Below are 14,005 nucleotides of genomic sequence, written 5' to 3' on the forward strand. Positions count from 1 at the left end.
TGATGGTTTATATTTTGAAGGAATTATTCTAGTGTGACACCAGACAAATAAAATACTCTATTATTGTAACAAACCTGAGTATTTATTTTCTGCAGCACTGGAAGCTGTTACAAATGTCCTTTGAAGTTTTGTTTTTTTAATATCTCTATATTTCTTAGCCACATCCTTTGACAATTCTCCTATTCTTATCATTAAAGGTGCAGGATACCTGAAACCTTAAGATTACTCAAATTTCAGGAAATAAGGCAAATAACTTACACGCAACCCATAAATTCTATATTAGTAAATGCTTTTGCTAAGGCTACAAGGTAATCTTCTGGAAATTTATCTTGATGAACCGTCATGAATTCTTTTCGAAGTTGCCAATGCTCTTCTGGTTCAGTTTCATCGTAATATTTATCGACATCCCAATTAGTCTTAAACTTCTGAGTCATTATGTTGTAATAAATATTAAATTTTCTTTCATAAAAATAATTTACTATTATTTTATTGACGGAAAATTTTTAGGTTAGAATCAATTCTTTGTTGTTGACTGATTCTATAGAAACTTATCACAATGATTTAAATCTTTAAATTCTGTCGCTCATACCGATAGCCGGTGATAGAAACGAGTGTTTCCATTTTATGATAATGACTTCTATTCTTAATAAAAATTAATCCGAACACTTACTATTTAAAACTGTGAGAAATCATGATTACAAAGAGAATGGTATTTAATAATACAATTAACAATTTTTTACTTTTTAATTTAAACGTTTAATTTGTTTCGCATATATATAATGTTACTATCTATGTTTACTATATAGATGTTGTTACGTACATGTTACGTGTGTCAATGCAAAAAATTTCCATTCTTGCTCACTTTCGCAAAAGTTAGAATGTACTAGAATAAAAGGTGATATACAAAAAAGTTATTCGTTATTCTAAATTATTATTGTTAATCAATTAATTTTACAACTACCATTGGGTAAGTATATATCAAGTTTATTGAACTATTGTTATAAGATTACTCTTATGCACCTAGGAATATCATTTTTTTTGCTGTTTATTAAAAAAACGGTTTTTGCTAATATGTTGTTCAAATATAAAATTTGGAATATTTCATGTGATATAACAATAAGTTATTTTGGAGTGTTATTTCGTTCCTGGTTGAATTAAAGAATTATTAGTTTTTATTTTTTATCGTATTATCATCGAATCCGTGTAATATTTTTATTTTCTTTACATTCGGGTGTTTTGTGACCTTCGTGATAATTAATATTCTTATTTGATCAAAATAGTTCAAGTGAATATAAAAAAAATTTAATGTAAAACTTGAACAAAAGTCAACTGAAGAATGGAATCCAGAGGCGAAACATGTGAATTACAACAACTTGTCCCAAGTGATGTTGATGGAGAAAACGAAGACAGTTTAGCTCAAGACGATTATACACTAAATGGAGAAAAAACCGTATCTCCTCTTAGAAGCATGAAAATTTCTTCAACAGGAACAAGTCACAGTTCTGTGTCTAAACGAAACAATCCTTCTAACACAACTGGTACTGCTAATTCAAAGCTATTTTATATCAATGAAAAACGGTTTAACAAAGATTCTAAATCAAACACTGCACGTCCGCGGAATCCACACAAAGGTAAATTTACTTAGGCTTTGCATTCCTTTAATGTTTATCAGTTTGTTCCTTGATGCTTTTGTAAGTATTATTATTTTATTACTTATTGTTGCATTAGGACGTACTGCTTGCTGCTTTTTATAATAGCTTTTTATTTATTTTTGCATGCTGAGTAGTAAATTCAAATGGTTCAACTGCTCGACACCATTGTTTTCTTTCTGAAGTACCAGATGTGAGACATATGGAACAGGCACTTCTCGGTCTTTTGGCTGACTTTCATTCTGGCAAATTGAAAGCATTTGGAAGTGGAACAACAATGGAACAAATGAAAAATATACGAGAACAACAAGAAAAACTTGCCAAATTACATTTTGATCTAAGTGCAACTAGTGATCCTCCCCTTAGTGATATAGGACTTAAACATTCTCGTAATACAATGAGCCAACTTATAGACAGATTAGAACAACTCAGTGTGTCCATAGAGGGATTACATAATAATAATAAAAAATAATTTTTCCAAAATTAATCATTATAGTTAGAGTAATTTTTCTATAATATATGCATGTACCTTATAATAGTAAATTGTACTGGATGTTCTACAAAACTGCATATGACTGTAATTCCGAAATATATTTATTTTGGGTTTTCGTTTTGATGGTTTAAGCAAACGTGATTTATTTACTGTTATATCCTAATCAGTACATAAATAAAAGTTATAATTAAATGCTTTTTCAGTGCTTTATTTATCACATTTTTAAGAATCATATTATAAATAAAATATGTGTAATATACATATATATTGTAAGTAGTTATCTGTTAACTAAAAATCCATTTAATTAAAAGCAACTAATTGATATTCTTTATCTCTTACTATTTGATGCATATTGAATTGGATCTGACTTCCTTTTCCCTAGAATAAATTTATATTACCATAAATAAACAATATACAAATGTAAAGTAAGTACTGTAAGAAATTTACTATAATTCCTCTATGCCTCCATTACAATAATTTTAAAGTACGTAGTGTAAATCAAAGTAGATTTTATTTGCAATACTTTGATGGTTTATATTTTGAAGGAATTATTCTAGTGTGACACCAGACAAATAAAATACTCTATTATTGTAACAAACCTGAGTATTTATTTTCTGCAGCACTGGAAGCTGTTACAAATGTCCTTTGAAGTTTTGTTTTTTTAATATCTCTATATTTCTTAGCCACATCCTTTGACAATTCTCCTATTCTTATCATTAAAGGTGCAGGATACCTGAAACCTTAAGATTACTCAAATTTCAGGAAATAAGGCAAATAACTTACACGCAACCCATAAATTCTATATTAGTAAATGCTTTTGCTAAGGCTACAAGGTAATCTTCTGGAAATTTATCTTGATGAACCGTCATGAATTCTTTTCGAAGTTGCCAATGCTCTTCTGGTTCAGTTTCATCGTAATATTTATCGACATCCCAATTAGTCTTAAACTTCTGAGTCATTATGTTGTAATAAATATTAAATTTTCTTTCATAAAAATAATTTACTATTATTTTATNTTTATTGAACTATTGTTATAAGATTACTCTTATGCACCTAGGAATATCATTTTTTTTGCTGTTTATTAAAAAAACGGTTTTTGCTAATATGTTGTTCAAATATAAAATTTGGAATATTTCATGTGATACTGCCTGTTATATTTAAATAATTAGCTAATTTTGGTTGTACTGTATTACTTTTTTTATAACCTCAAAGTTGCTCAAGTATGCTCCACGTTTTTTTTAAATATATTTGTAGGTAATCCGTACAATGCCGTCTGACGCTAAAAAACGCGAGCAACAACGGAAAAAAGAAGCTTCTAAAGCTCGTCAGGCTGGAAAGAAAACGCAAAATAATACTAAACAAGATGAAAAGAATAATTCAATAACTAACGGCGATTGTGAACAAAACGGATTAAGTGCAGAAGGTAAATACAAAACTTGTTTTGCATAAACATGCTGCATTTTAGAATATTTTCTTCATTTTGGTTTTCTACAACTTTCAGAAGCACTTTGTAAAAAGTTAGAAGCAGATGCCAGGTTAAATGCAGAAGCAAGAGCTTGCACTGGGAGCTTGGCTGTACATCCTAAATCAAGAGATATCAAAATTGAAAATTTCTCTATCACTTTCCATGGCTGTGAAATGTTGCAAGATGCACTGTTGGAATTGAACTGTGGTCGACGTTATGGTTTGTTGGGACCCAATGGCTGTGGTAAAGATTTTTGTTGTATATTTTTAAACTATATCTACTTATATGACTTATCTTAATAGGAAAATCAACCATTATGGCAGTTCTTGGAAATAGAGAAGTTCCTATCCCTGAACATATTGATATATTTCATTTGACAAGAGAGATGCCAGCCTCTGATAAAAGTGCTTTGCAGTGTGTTATGGAAGTTGATGAAGAAAGATTAAGGCTAGAAAAACTTGCTGAAGCACTTGTTGAATGTCAAGATGATGGTGAGAAATAAATTGAATTAGTTTTTCCCCCCAATTACCTATAACAGTATGCTTCATCTTTATTCATTTTTTTTTCTATTAATAAATTCTGTTACGCAGCCAACAGTTGTTAATTACATTAGAAAATCCATTGCTTGTTTACTTTTTCAATAACTGCTGACTATACTGTTTTGTAATTGTAATGTATTTGCTTTTGAAGGATGGTTTTAGATTATATCCTTTTCAAACAAAGTTTTGTTACTTTCAGATTCTCAAGAACAACTTATGGATGTGTATGAGCGTTTGGATGATATTTCGGCTGATACTGCAGAAGCGAGAGCTGCAGAAATCTTACATGGTTTAGGATTTAACAAGGAGATGCAGCAGCAAAAAACCAGAGATTTCAGTGGTGGTTGGAGAATGAGGATTGCACTTGCCAGGGCTCTGTATGTCAAACCACATCTGTTACTGTTGGATGAGCCCACCAATCATCTTGATTTAGATGCTTGTGTATGGTTGGAAGAGTATTTGAAAAAGTAAGTAAATTAATTTCATTCCTTACAGCCGAGACTCTTCTTAAAAAATGTATAATTAATTTATGGGTACTTTCTCATATAACAGTATGTTTATATTTGGTTTATTGTTTTAGTTACAAGAGGATTTTGGTGATTATTTCTCATTCACAAGATTTCTTAAATGGTGTGTGTACAAACATCATCCATGTAACAAAAAAACGTAAACAATATACAAATGTAAAGTAAGTACTGTAAGAAATTTACTATAATTCCTCTATGCCTCCATTACAATAATTTTAAAGTACGTAGTGTAAATCAAAGTAGATTTTATTTGCAATACTTTGATGGTTTATATTTTGAAGGAATTATTCTAGTGTGACACCAGACAAATAAAATACTCTATTATTGTAACAAACCTGAGTATTTATTTTCTGCAGCACTGGAAGCTGTTACAAATGTCCTTTGAAGTTTTGTTTTTTTAATATCTCTATATTTCTTAGCCACATCCTTTGACAATTCTCCTATTCTTATCATTAAAGGTGCAGGATACCTGAAACCTTAAGATTACTCAAATTTCAGGAAATAAGGCAAATAACTTACACGCAACCCATAAATTCTATATTAGTAAATGCTTTTGCTAAGGCTACAAGGTAATCTTCTGGAAATTTATCTTGATGAACCGTCATGAATTCTTTTCGAAGTTGCCAATGCTCTTCTGGTTCAGTTTCATCGTAATATTTATCGACATCCCAATTAGTCTTAAACTTCTGAGTCATTATGTTGTAATAAATATTAAATTTTCTTTCATAAAAATAATTTACTATTATTTTATTGACGGAAAATTTTTAGGTTAGAATCAATTCTTGTTGTTGACTGGTTGTTGACTGATTCTATAGAAACTTATCACAATGATTTAAATCTTTAAATTCTGTCGCTCATACCGATAGCCGGTGATAGAAACGAGTGTTTCCATTTTATGATAATGACTTCTAATTTGCTGATACTTTTTTAACGTCTTTGGCATTATTTGTATTGTGGATTGCATAAACTTTAGGCAACGTATGAAAAGTGTTCTTTTGACAGGTTATTTTATTACTAATAACCAGTGAACTCTATAATAACCTATGGAGTATTAACCCTAACAACTTATAACGTTATATACATGTATTGTATATTTATGAATGAGACATTGTTGACGATTCATATAAAATTAGATTGAGTTAAAACCTTGATTAAAATCTTACTCAGTAATAAATAGTTACGAATTTAATATTAAGCAGATTAATTCGGTACAGTCCTCTTTAGAGTGTTACATCCACTCACCCTAGAGGTTAACTNGTTATTCTAAATTATTATTGTTAATCAATTAATTTTACAACTACCATTGGGTAAGTATATATCAAGTTTATTGAACTATTGTTATAAGATTACTCTTATGCACCTAGGAATATCATTTTTTTTGCTGTTTATTAAAAAAACGGTTTTTGCTAATATGTTGTTCAAATATAAAATTTGGAATATTTCATGTGATACTGCCTGTTATATTTAAATAATTAGCTAATTTTGGTTGTACTGTATTACTTTTTTTATAACCTCAAAGTTGCTCAAGTATGCTCCACGTTTTTTTTAAATATATTTGTAGGTAATCCGTACAATGCCGTCTGACGCTAAAAAACGCGAGCAACAACGGAAAAAAGAAGCTTCTAAAGCTCGTCAGGCTGGAAAGAAAACGCAAAATAATACTAAACAAGATGAAAAGAATAATTCAATAACTAACGGCGATTGTGAACAAAACGGATTAAGTGCAGAAGGTAAATACAAAACTTGTTTTGCATAAACATGCTGCATTTTAGAATATTTTCTTCATTTTGGTTTTCTACAACTTTCAGAAGCACTTTGTAAAAAGTTAGAAGCAGATGCCAGGTTAAATGCAGAAGCAAGAGCTTGCACTGGGAGCTTGGCTGTACATCCTAAATCAAGAGATATCAAAATTGAAAATTTCTCTATCACTTTCCATGGCTGTGAAATGTTGCAAGATGCACTGTTGGAATTGAACTGTGGTCGACGTTATGGTTTGTTGGGACCCAATGGCTGTGGTAAAGATTTTTGTTGTATATTTTTAAACTATATCTACTTATATGACTTATCTTAATAGGAAAATCAACCATTATGGCAGTTCTTGGAAATAGAGAAGTTCCTATCCCTGAACATATTGATATATTTCATTTGACAAGAGAGATGCCAGCCTCTGATAAAAGTGCTTTGCAGTGTGTTATGGAAGTTGATGAAGAAAGATTAAGGCTAGAAAAACTTGCTGAAGCACTTGTTGAATGTCAAGATGATGGTGAGAAATAAATTGAATTAGTTTTTCCCCCCAATTACCTATAACAGTATGCTTCATCTTTATTCATTTTTTTTTCTATTAATAAATTCTGTTACGCAGCCAACAGTTGTTAATTACATTAGAAAATCCATTGCTTGTTTACTTTTTCAATAACTGCTGACTATACTGTTTTGTAATTGTAATGTATTTGCTTTTGAAGGATGGTTTTAGATTATATCCTTTTCAAACAAAGTTTTGTTACTTTCAGATTCTCAAGAACAACTTATGGATGTGTATGAGCGTTTGGATGATATTTCGGCTGATACTGCAGAAGCGAGAGCTGCAGAAATCTTACATGGTTTAGGATTTAACAAGGAGATGCAGCAGCAAAAAACCAGAGATTTCAGTGGTGGTTGGAGAATGAGGATTGCACTTGCCAGGGCTCTGTATGTCAAACCACATCTGTTACTGTTGGATGAGCCCACCAATCATCTTGATTTAGATGCTTGTGTATGGTTGGAAGAGTATTTGAAAAAGTAAGTAAATTAATTTCATTCCTTACAGCCGAGACTCTTCTTAAAAAATGTATAATTAATTTATGGGTACTTTCTCATATAACAGTATGTTTATATTTGGTTTATTGTTTTAGTTACAAGAGGATTTTGGTGATTATTTCTCATTCACAAGATTTCTTAAATGGTGTGTGTACAAACATCATCCATGTAACAAAAAAACGTCTAAAGTACTACACAGGTAATTATGATGCTTTTGTCCGCACAAGAATGGAACTGCTGGAAAATCAAATGAAGCAATATAACTGGGAACAAGATCAGATCAATCATATGAAGGTAAGCATTATTCATTATCTAAACATTTTTTTTAATAGCAGTATTTTTTAGAACTACATTGCCAGATTTGGTCATGGTTCTGCAAAATTAGCTCGTCAAGCTCAGTCCAAGGAAAAAACTCTTGCAAAAATGATGGCTGGTGGTTTGACAGAAAAGGTGATTTCAGACAAAAGTGTTTCTTTCTATTTTCCAAGCTGCGGCACTATTCCACCTCCTGTCATCATGGTCCAGAATGTAAGTTTCAGATATTCGGATAATGGACCATGGATCTACAAAAATTTGGAATTTGGCATTGATTTGGACACTAGACTTGCCTTAGTAGGGCCTAATGGTGCCGGAAAAAGTACTCTTTTGAAGCTATTATATGGAGATGTAAGTAATTGGTGCATGTTATTTGTATATCAAAGAATTTTGTATTTAGATCTAATTTTTGAAATTTATTGAGGTATTGTTCAATGAAAGTATTTTTAATATTTTTGTAGCTAATTCCAACAGAAGGCATGATTAGAAAGAATTCTCATCTGAGGATTGCCAGATATCATCAGCATTTACATGAACTTTTAGATTTGGATGTTTCGCCCTTGGAATACATGATGAAATCATTTCCTGAAGTCAAGGAAAAGGAAGAGATGAGGAAAATTATTGGCCGTTATGGATTAACTGGAAGACAACAGGTACTTTTAATAAAAACTTGATATCTAAGTTACAATTGTAATTGAGAGTACCNCATCGCAACGGAAAGTAAAGGTAGATATAGGGCTGATACCCGTTTTTTTGCTTCAGGAGAAGAGAAACGAGGATCAGAGTCGTGCCACGACAGCAGAGATCGTACAGTATCCACTGCTTTCCCATGAAGAGAAGGATTTCTAAAGAAAAAGAAATATTTAAATGTGTTTTTTTTAATGAAAACACAATCATAAACTTACTGTATTTCTATTAAAACAGTAGCCACATCTGTAAGTACAAGTCCTGTCAGGTAGTGATGTTGCCTATATTCTGTAGACAATTCAGCAAAAACACCAACTCTCTCTTGACTTGCGGGTGGACCAGATAAAAAGGAAGTTTGACTATTCGAACTCGTGATGCTTGGACTTGGAGAAACACTGGCACCAGTTGTCATAAATGGCGTCGCAAATGGTAGATTTAGTGGTACGTAATGTTCATGACTACAAACGATACGAATGAACTCAAGTTTTAATTCTACCAACGATGACACGTCCTGAATCGATTGTATTTTCGCCTGTAGCTGCTTACAATACGATCTAATAAGCTGAAATACGTATCCTCTGTCTGCTACCGAAAGCAAGTCGAAATAAAAGAATGCCAGTGCTGCGTTTAATTTATGCGCACGAGCTACATCGCTTGTACTGTGAGCGATGATTTCTGCAGTAACAGTATGAACCAGTGTCATGATATCATCCAAAAACTGTTCCGGAAATCTGATTTTTCTAGGGGCATACAGTGTTCTGGTATGTCCAAGATGTTCTACCATACTTTTTACCATTAATTCAAAAAAGAACCAAGCGCTTTGCATTGCCAATTCTTTGGATCTTCCACTGGACACGACCCATTGAAGAGCTAGTTCCTGGTGAACGATACGTTGATAAGAATTAATATTTAACGAACTCACATCCATTTGAGGAGAACGCATGCTAGAAGCCCTGTCTAAACCTCTTGGTTGAATCGCCGCAATTTCTAAATCAGGGTGAGAAGTGCTTCTGGTTAACGATGTCTTACTTTCCCATTCAAGGGTAGATTGATCGGCGGTTCGAAGAGGATGTGGCAAATGACATTGGTAATGAATATAGGTAGTTAGAAGGCCGTTTCGGGAATGCTGATCAGATGGTGTTTCCCCTATTCCCTAAACAATACCATAATAATTGTCGTGCTTTGATTTTAACAAGAAAATAATTTACCGAAATATTATTTAAAAGTAAACAGAGAGCTTCAAACGATGTGTGTCCTACGTTAAGTGAGTGTCCAGAAACACGAGGGGGTTGAACTAAAAGTTTTATAATGCTGTCGAAAATTACAGGCAAAAATCGAACTAATGTTTTAGGACGAGCTCCAGCTAAGCCCAACATGGCAGATCTATAAAATAATAATAACGATCGTAAAATGCCTACTTCAATGAATATTAAAATACCTTAATTCATTTTCTATGCCACTCTCTCCTAATCTCGCAGGTATCACTCCAGTTTCAACATTATCATATGCCAATAAGAACCTTTCTATTGCCGGATCATGAGTGTGAATAGAAGACGCAGTGTCAAGTGAAACTGTAAAAAGACCTTTGTGGTTGTCAAGCCATTTCGTACCCGGAAGATAAACATCCGGCGGAAGATATCTGTAATTTAACGCAGGTGGATCCAACATTACCGGCAAACAGAATTCTCCAGATACTAAGTGACCCTCACGTAGCAAAGGCAACCACTAACAAATAAAAAATTTCATTTTGTCAATGTTTCTAACCAGATTAATTAAAAATCATAATAATTAATCATTTATGATATTTCTTATGACTTATTTATACATATTGATTTTAATTATGATTACATGTTGGGTTAATAATAATTAAATATTTCTTACTGTGTATCCAACCGGAGTGTCAACAGAAGTTTGTTCCACTTTTCTTTGACAACTTATGTGATAAAATGTAAAAAGTAAATGATGATTGTCGGCTAGCGCAGCAGGTAATTTAATTTTTATCTCGTCATAAAATACAGGACATTTATTATGATATGTCACTGCTGTATAAGCATCGGAACTCATTTCAGGACAGTTGGATTTCCCGAAAATATTTGGTAATGCGTGCTGTTCTCCTTCTCCAGTCATCAGTTGTATCCTGACTGCTATATTTCTAGCAGAGCCCTGTCTGTTTGAAAAATTCAACTCCTTTGGGCTGACAAAAAGCAAATTTCTGTAATTATAATGGGGAACCAAGATATCTTTAATAGGAAATTCTAACAGTTCTTTGACGGGCCTACTTTTGTCATCAGGATAAGGATGTAATTTGGCTAGTTCCGTTGTAAGACAATGCTTGACGTCTGGAGGACAAGGAGATATATCCAGCTTTAAACTAGCTGGAATGCACTTCAATTTCTTCATTATTAGATTGGGTTTTTTCAACTCCAGCAGACATTTATAAAGATCGTCATCGCGAAATCTTTCGTTTTCCTGCTTGAAAAAGGAAGATACTGTAAGAGTGATTGGTCGAAAACTATCCAAACTGGTTGCCAAGCGATCTGGAGACCAAGATCGTCGTTTTTCGGATTTTCGCTCTAAAGATCCTCTTCTTGCAATATTTCCCATTTCATTTGCTTTACGACGTAGTTGTTCCAAACCACTACTGGTAGACTTTCGATCTAAAGTAAATACGAAATTAACGCTTAAAAAATATATGATGTCCAATACTATTGATTACCTAAACTGTTTGTGCTCGATGTTGTACTATTTGTATCTTTCTCTCCATCTCTATCCAATGAATTTCCTCCGTTTATAATATTTAGAAGATATATTCCTGTCCATGCAAAGGCTTGACGATACTTGCCCAACCTTTCACAAACACTTACTGCATTTGCCTTTAGTTTATCTCTGTTCTATAAAAAAGTAAAAACAAAGATTATTTTTTTTAATAAAGCGAACATACAAAAATAATTACAAAGTTTAGTATATATTACCTTATCATCTTTTATATAAGGCTCAACACACTCGTTTAAATCGCCTTGAAGAATCTTCTCAAGTCTAACAACAAGAAACAGATCTGGAGAGGGATTAGTCACATCAAAAATGCACCCTCTTGCTTGTGTGCTATTATCACAATAAGGGATGTGTCCGCCCAACATGCGTTTTAAACTTTCCGGATTCATATCAAAATAAAAAGTTTCTGACACTTTCCTGCGCTCTTTTGCATCGTAAAGAGCCATCGAAGCAAACAAGGGTTCTATCTCTAAATCAAGTCTAAGACAAACAGAAAAAACATACCTAAATAAAAATAGATATTAACTGAATATTAATAATTTACAGATTTTTCTATATCGAAATTTGGCGATTACCCAAATTTAAAAAATAAAATAAATTACAATATATAAAAAAAAATATTACTTCAGCTGTAAACATCTAACAAGTATTCTATGACCCATATGTTCTGCTGGAGGACTTGGCGGGACTCTACGCTCAACAGGCTCAGACCCTTCAATATCAAACGGGGGTGGACATAATGAATAAAATCCATCTGGTCGACCAATCTGCCTTTGACTCTCATTTAACTGATCCAGAGTCTCAGGAGAGAAATGTTCCAATATTTCTGGTATAAGAGGATCCCCAGCAGAGTAACGTAGATCAAAAGAAGCCCACGAATTACGCGGCGTCAATGTATCTCCACATGATGACAATGAAACAGTCGATGCTACACTTTGACGGCTACCACTTGAGAGGGATGTTATATCTAAATATGTTAATAATTAAAAGAGAAAAAGGTAGAAATAAAGAAATACCAAATTCGCTGGCAGATTCGGATGGAGTTGCCTGAAAATCCACCTCAAACTCTTGCTTTGGACTGGAAAATCTATTTTTTGTAGAGCATTGCCTATTACTTACACTGCTACTAAAGGCCCTATGCTGATAAAGCACAACATGCCAATCTGATGTATAACAGTGAATACATGTCTGGACATGAGGAGGTAAAGATTCTCTAAAATTATAGTGGTATTACTTTTTCTCAATATTGTGAAGACTGAAAATTAACACATACATATTTTCTTCTGGTACAATATGCTGTAATGTGCGAATAGGCCTTTTAATAATTTCAAGTTCTACATCGCAAGGAGGAAAATCAAGTACAGGTCTTAATGGGTCTCTATCAATTAATATTTGATGTTGAGATAAAAAATCTTCATAATCTAAAGGCTCAGCTAAGTCACTAGCCCACCACTGCAAATATTTCTTTAAATAACTATGTACAAATTTTATAGGAAATTAATAACATACACTTGTTGAAGTTGTGAACACATATCCCGGCCTGTTTGCATGGCATGAAACATTTTTTCTAACATCAGCAGCGTTATGCCTAAAATGAGTATTTCATTACAAATTTTACGAGATTTCAAAAAAATAATTAAATGTACTTACTTTGAGAGCTTTTGAGTGAACGCCCTGGTATTGGACGTCATCATTATTGCGATTACTAAACCACAATCATTAATTAATATATTTTGATTTACAATTCTCGTCTTTACTTTTTACACCTGCAATAACGATTATCTTGTTTTTCCTACGGAATATTTACTGCTGCCATAACAAAACACTGCTGTTATTACTGTCAACAAATACTGTTCTATGATACTGTTATTGCCAATTATTGCATACCATGGATACGTTCTGCATACGTAACTGCATATACGATTAGACGGATTACAAATCAACTAAAGAAATGACGAAAGCTTCATTCGGTTTGTAACAATAAATGTATTAATCATTCATTATTAAAATTTGATATTAATGTCTTATTATTATTATAAGATTAAAATAATAATTTGCTGATACTTTTTTAACGTCTTTGGCATTATTTGTATTGTGGATTGCATAAACTTTAGGCAACGTATGAAAAGTGTTCTTTTGACAGGTTATTTTATTACTAATAACCAGTGAACTCTATAATAACCTATGGAGTATTAACCCTAACAACTTATAACGTTATATACATGTATTGTATATTTATGAATGAGACATTGTTGACGATTCATACAAAATTAGATTGAGTTAAAACCTTGATTAAAATCTTAATCAGTAATAAATAGTTACGAATTTAATATTAAGCAGATTAATTCGGTACAGTCCTCTTTAGAGTGTTACATCCACTCACCCTAGAGGTTAACTTATTCTAATTCATCAAACTTCATAATGTGATAATAGATCTGTTCTATAGTTTAATTATTGTTATAGTTGATCACAAACATATAAATTGGGTATTATAAATAAATTTATGCGTATGTTTAAATACAAATAATACCTATTTTATTAATAATTTATGTCCTATCATACGGCTTTAAAGATGGATTTGTATTTAAAAATTACATTTGTATTTTCAATTTTAATTACCCACATACATTCATTCCATGGAATGACTTGACAACGTCGCAAAAAACTAAAGTCTCCATATCACAAATAAATTTAAATAACAATAAGTTAATAAGTTATTTTGGAGTGTTACTTCGTTCCTGGTTGAATTAAAGAATTATTAG

The 14,005-nt window shown here is 32.2% G+C and overlaps 6 protein-coding genes across 8 annotated transcripts in view; 2 read left to right on the top strand and 4 right to left on the bottom strand.

The window, feature by feature from the left end:
* LOC108737438 (dedicator of cytokinesis protein 7) overlaps window positions 1-13,276 on the bottom strand; it is a 21,602-nt gene extending 8,326 nt beyond the window's left edge. The window contains exons 1-12 of one of the 2 annotated variants that reach the window (XM_025981695.1): window positions 12,894-13,276; window positions 12,753-12,831; window positions 12,517-12,695; window positions 12,260-12,456; window positions 11,868-12,210; window positions 11,444-11,723; window positions 11,188-11,362; window positions 10,353-11,128; window positions 9,910-10,196; window positions 9,680-9,854; window positions 8,690-9,624; window positions 8,515-8,629 (exon numbers count right to left, since the gene is read on the bottom strand). In XM_025981695.1, coding sequence (XP_025837480.1) covers window positions 8,515-8,629; window positions 8,690-9,624; window positions 9,680-9,854; window positions 9,910-10,196; window positions 10,353-11,128; window positions 11,188-11,362; window positions 11,444-11,723; window positions 11,868-12,210; window positions 12,260-12,456; window positions 12,517-12,695; window positions 12,753-12,831; window positions 12,894-12,937 — 3,585 coding nt within the window. In that variant the 5' untranslated portion in view covers window positions 12,938-13,276. The remainder of the gene's footprint in view (window positions 1-8,514; window positions 8,630-8,689; window positions 9,625-9,679; window positions 9,855-9,909; window positions 10,197-10,352; window positions 11,129-11,187; window positions 11,363-11,443; window positions 11,724-11,867; window positions 12,211-12,259; window positions 12,457-12,516; window positions 12,696-12,752; window positions 12,832-12,893) is intronic. The other variant, XM_025981694.1, reaches the window with a different exon arrangement.
* On the bottom strand, window positions 25-527 carry LOC112906786 (partner of xrn-2 protein 1-like). The gene is made up of 2 exons (XM_025981703.1): window positions 259-527; window positions 25-208 (listed from the first exon to the last, which is right to left on the bottom strand). Exons 1-2 carry the CDS (start codon window positions 432-434, stop codon window positions 61-63), a joined length of 324 nt encoding a protein of 107 aa, XP_025837488.1. The 5' UTR covers window positions 435-527; the 3' UTR covers window positions 25-60.
* On the top strand, window positions 1,117-2,273 carry LOC108737436 (coiled-coil domain-containing protein 28B). 2 transcript variants are annotated; one of them, XM_018470275.1, is made up of 2 exons: window positions 1,117-1,631; window positions 1,787-2,273. In XM_018470275.1, exons 1-2 carry the CDS (start codon window positions 1,337-1,339, stop codon window positions 2,119-2,121), a joined length of 630 nt encoding a protein of 209 aa, XP_018325777.1. In that variant the 5' UTR covers window positions 1,117-1,336; the 3' UTR covers window positions 2,122-2,273. The 2 variants fall into 2 exon arrangements, with proteins under 2 accessions (XP_018325777.1, XP_018325778.1); XM_018470276.1 differs by having other exon boundaries at window positions 1,835-2,273.
* On the bottom strand, window positions 2,412-5,434 carry LOC112906784 (partner of xrn-2 protein 1-like). Its single transcript, XM_025981702.1, has 4 exons — window positions 5,420-5,434; window positions 2,926-3,152; window positions 2,742-2,875; window positions 2,412-2,520 (listed from the first exon to the last, which is right to left on the bottom strand). The coding sequence occupies exons 2-4, from the start codon at window positions 3,099-3,101 to the stop codon at window positions 2,471-2,473; spliced, it is 360 nt and encodes a 119-aa protein (XP_025837487.1). The 5' UTR covers window positions 3,102-3,152; window positions 5,420-5,434; the 3' UTR covers window positions 2,412-2,470.
* On the bottom strand, window positions 4,866-5,466 carry LOC108737437 (partner of xrn-2 protein 1-like). Its single transcript, XM_018470278.2, has 2 exons — window positions 5,193-5,466; window positions 4,866-5,142 (listed from the first exon to the last, which is right to left on the bottom strand). The coding sequence occupies exons 1-2, from the start codon at window positions 5,366-5,368 to the stop codon at window positions 4,995-4,997; spliced, it is 324 nt and encodes a 107-aa protein (XP_018325780.1). The 5' UTR covers window positions 5,369-5,466; the 3' UTR covers window positions 4,866-4,994.
* LOC108737435 (ATP-binding cassette sub-family F member 2) overlaps window positions 5,940-14,005 on the top strand; it is a 14,718-nt gene continuing 6,652 nt past the window's right edge. Inside the window, exons 1-8 of the mRNA XM_025981696.1 lie at window positions 5,940-5,980; window positions 6,235-6,403; window positions 6,482-6,688; window positions 6,748-6,936; window positions 7,184-7,451; window positions 7,565-7,763; window positions 7,815-8,135; window positions 8,246-8,437. Of these exons, the coding sequence (XP_025837481.1) occupies window positions 6,247-6,403; window positions 6,482-6,688; window positions 6,748-6,936; window positions 7,184-7,451; window positions 7,565-7,763; window positions 7,815-8,135; window positions 8,246-8,437 (1,533 nt within the window). The 5' untranslated portion in view covers window positions 5,940-5,980; window positions 6,235-6,246. The remainder of the gene's footprint in view (window positions 5,981-6,234; window positions 6,404-6,481; window positions 6,689-6,747; window positions 6,937-7,183; window positions 7,452-7,564; window positions 7,764-7,814; window positions 8,136-8,245; window positions 8,438-14,005) is intronic.

This window comes from Agrilus planipennis, unplaced genomic scaffold, assembly GCF_000699045.2.
Source record: "Agrilus planipennis isolate EAB-ADULT unplaced genomic scaffold, Apla_2.0 scaffold143, whole genome shotgun sequence".
Classification (NCBI taxonomy): domain Eukaryota; kingdom Metazoa; phylum Arthropoda; class Insecta; order Coleoptera; family Buprestidae; genus Agrilus; species Agrilus planipennis.

Excerpts from the sequence above, each read along its gene's own strand:
- LOC112906786 (XM_025981703.1), bottom strand. The coding sequence starts at position 434 with ATGACTCAGAAGTTTAAGACTAATTGGGATGTCGATAAATATTACGAT. Across the intron at positions 209-258 it reads ATAGAATTTATGGGTTGCGT|GTATCCTGCACCTTTAATGA; the intron begins GTAAGTTATTTG and ends TTAAGGTTTCAG.
- LOC108737436 (XM_018470275.1), top strand. The coding sequence starts at position 1,337 with ATGGAATCCAGAGGCGAAACATGTGAATTACAACAACTTGTCCCAAGT. Across the intron at positions 1,632-1,786 it reads TCCGCGGAATCCACACAAAG|TAAATTCAAATGGTTCAACT; the intron begins GTAAATTTACTT and ends CATGCTGAGTAG.
- LOC112906784 (XM_025981702.1), bottom strand. The coding sequence starts at position 3,101 with ATGACTCAGAAGTTTAAGACTAATTGGGATGTCGATAAATATTACGAT. Across the intron at positions 2,876-2,925 it reads ATAGAATTTATGGGTTGCGT|GTATCCTGCACCTTTAATGA; the intron begins GTAAGTTATTTG and ends TTAAGGTTTCAG. Across the intron at positions 2,521-2,741 it reads TGCAGAAAATAAATACTCAG|GGAAAAGGAAGTCAGATCCA; the intron begins GTTTGTTACAAT and ends AATTTATTCTAG.
- LOC108737437 (XM_018470278.2), bottom strand. The coding sequence starts at position 5,368 with ATGACTCAGAAGTTTAAGACTAATTGGGATGTCGATAAATATTACGAT. Across the intron at positions 5,143-5,192 it reads ATAGAATTTATGGGTTGCGT|GTATCCTGCACCTTTAATGA; the intron begins GTAAGTTATTTG and ends TTAAGGTTTCAG.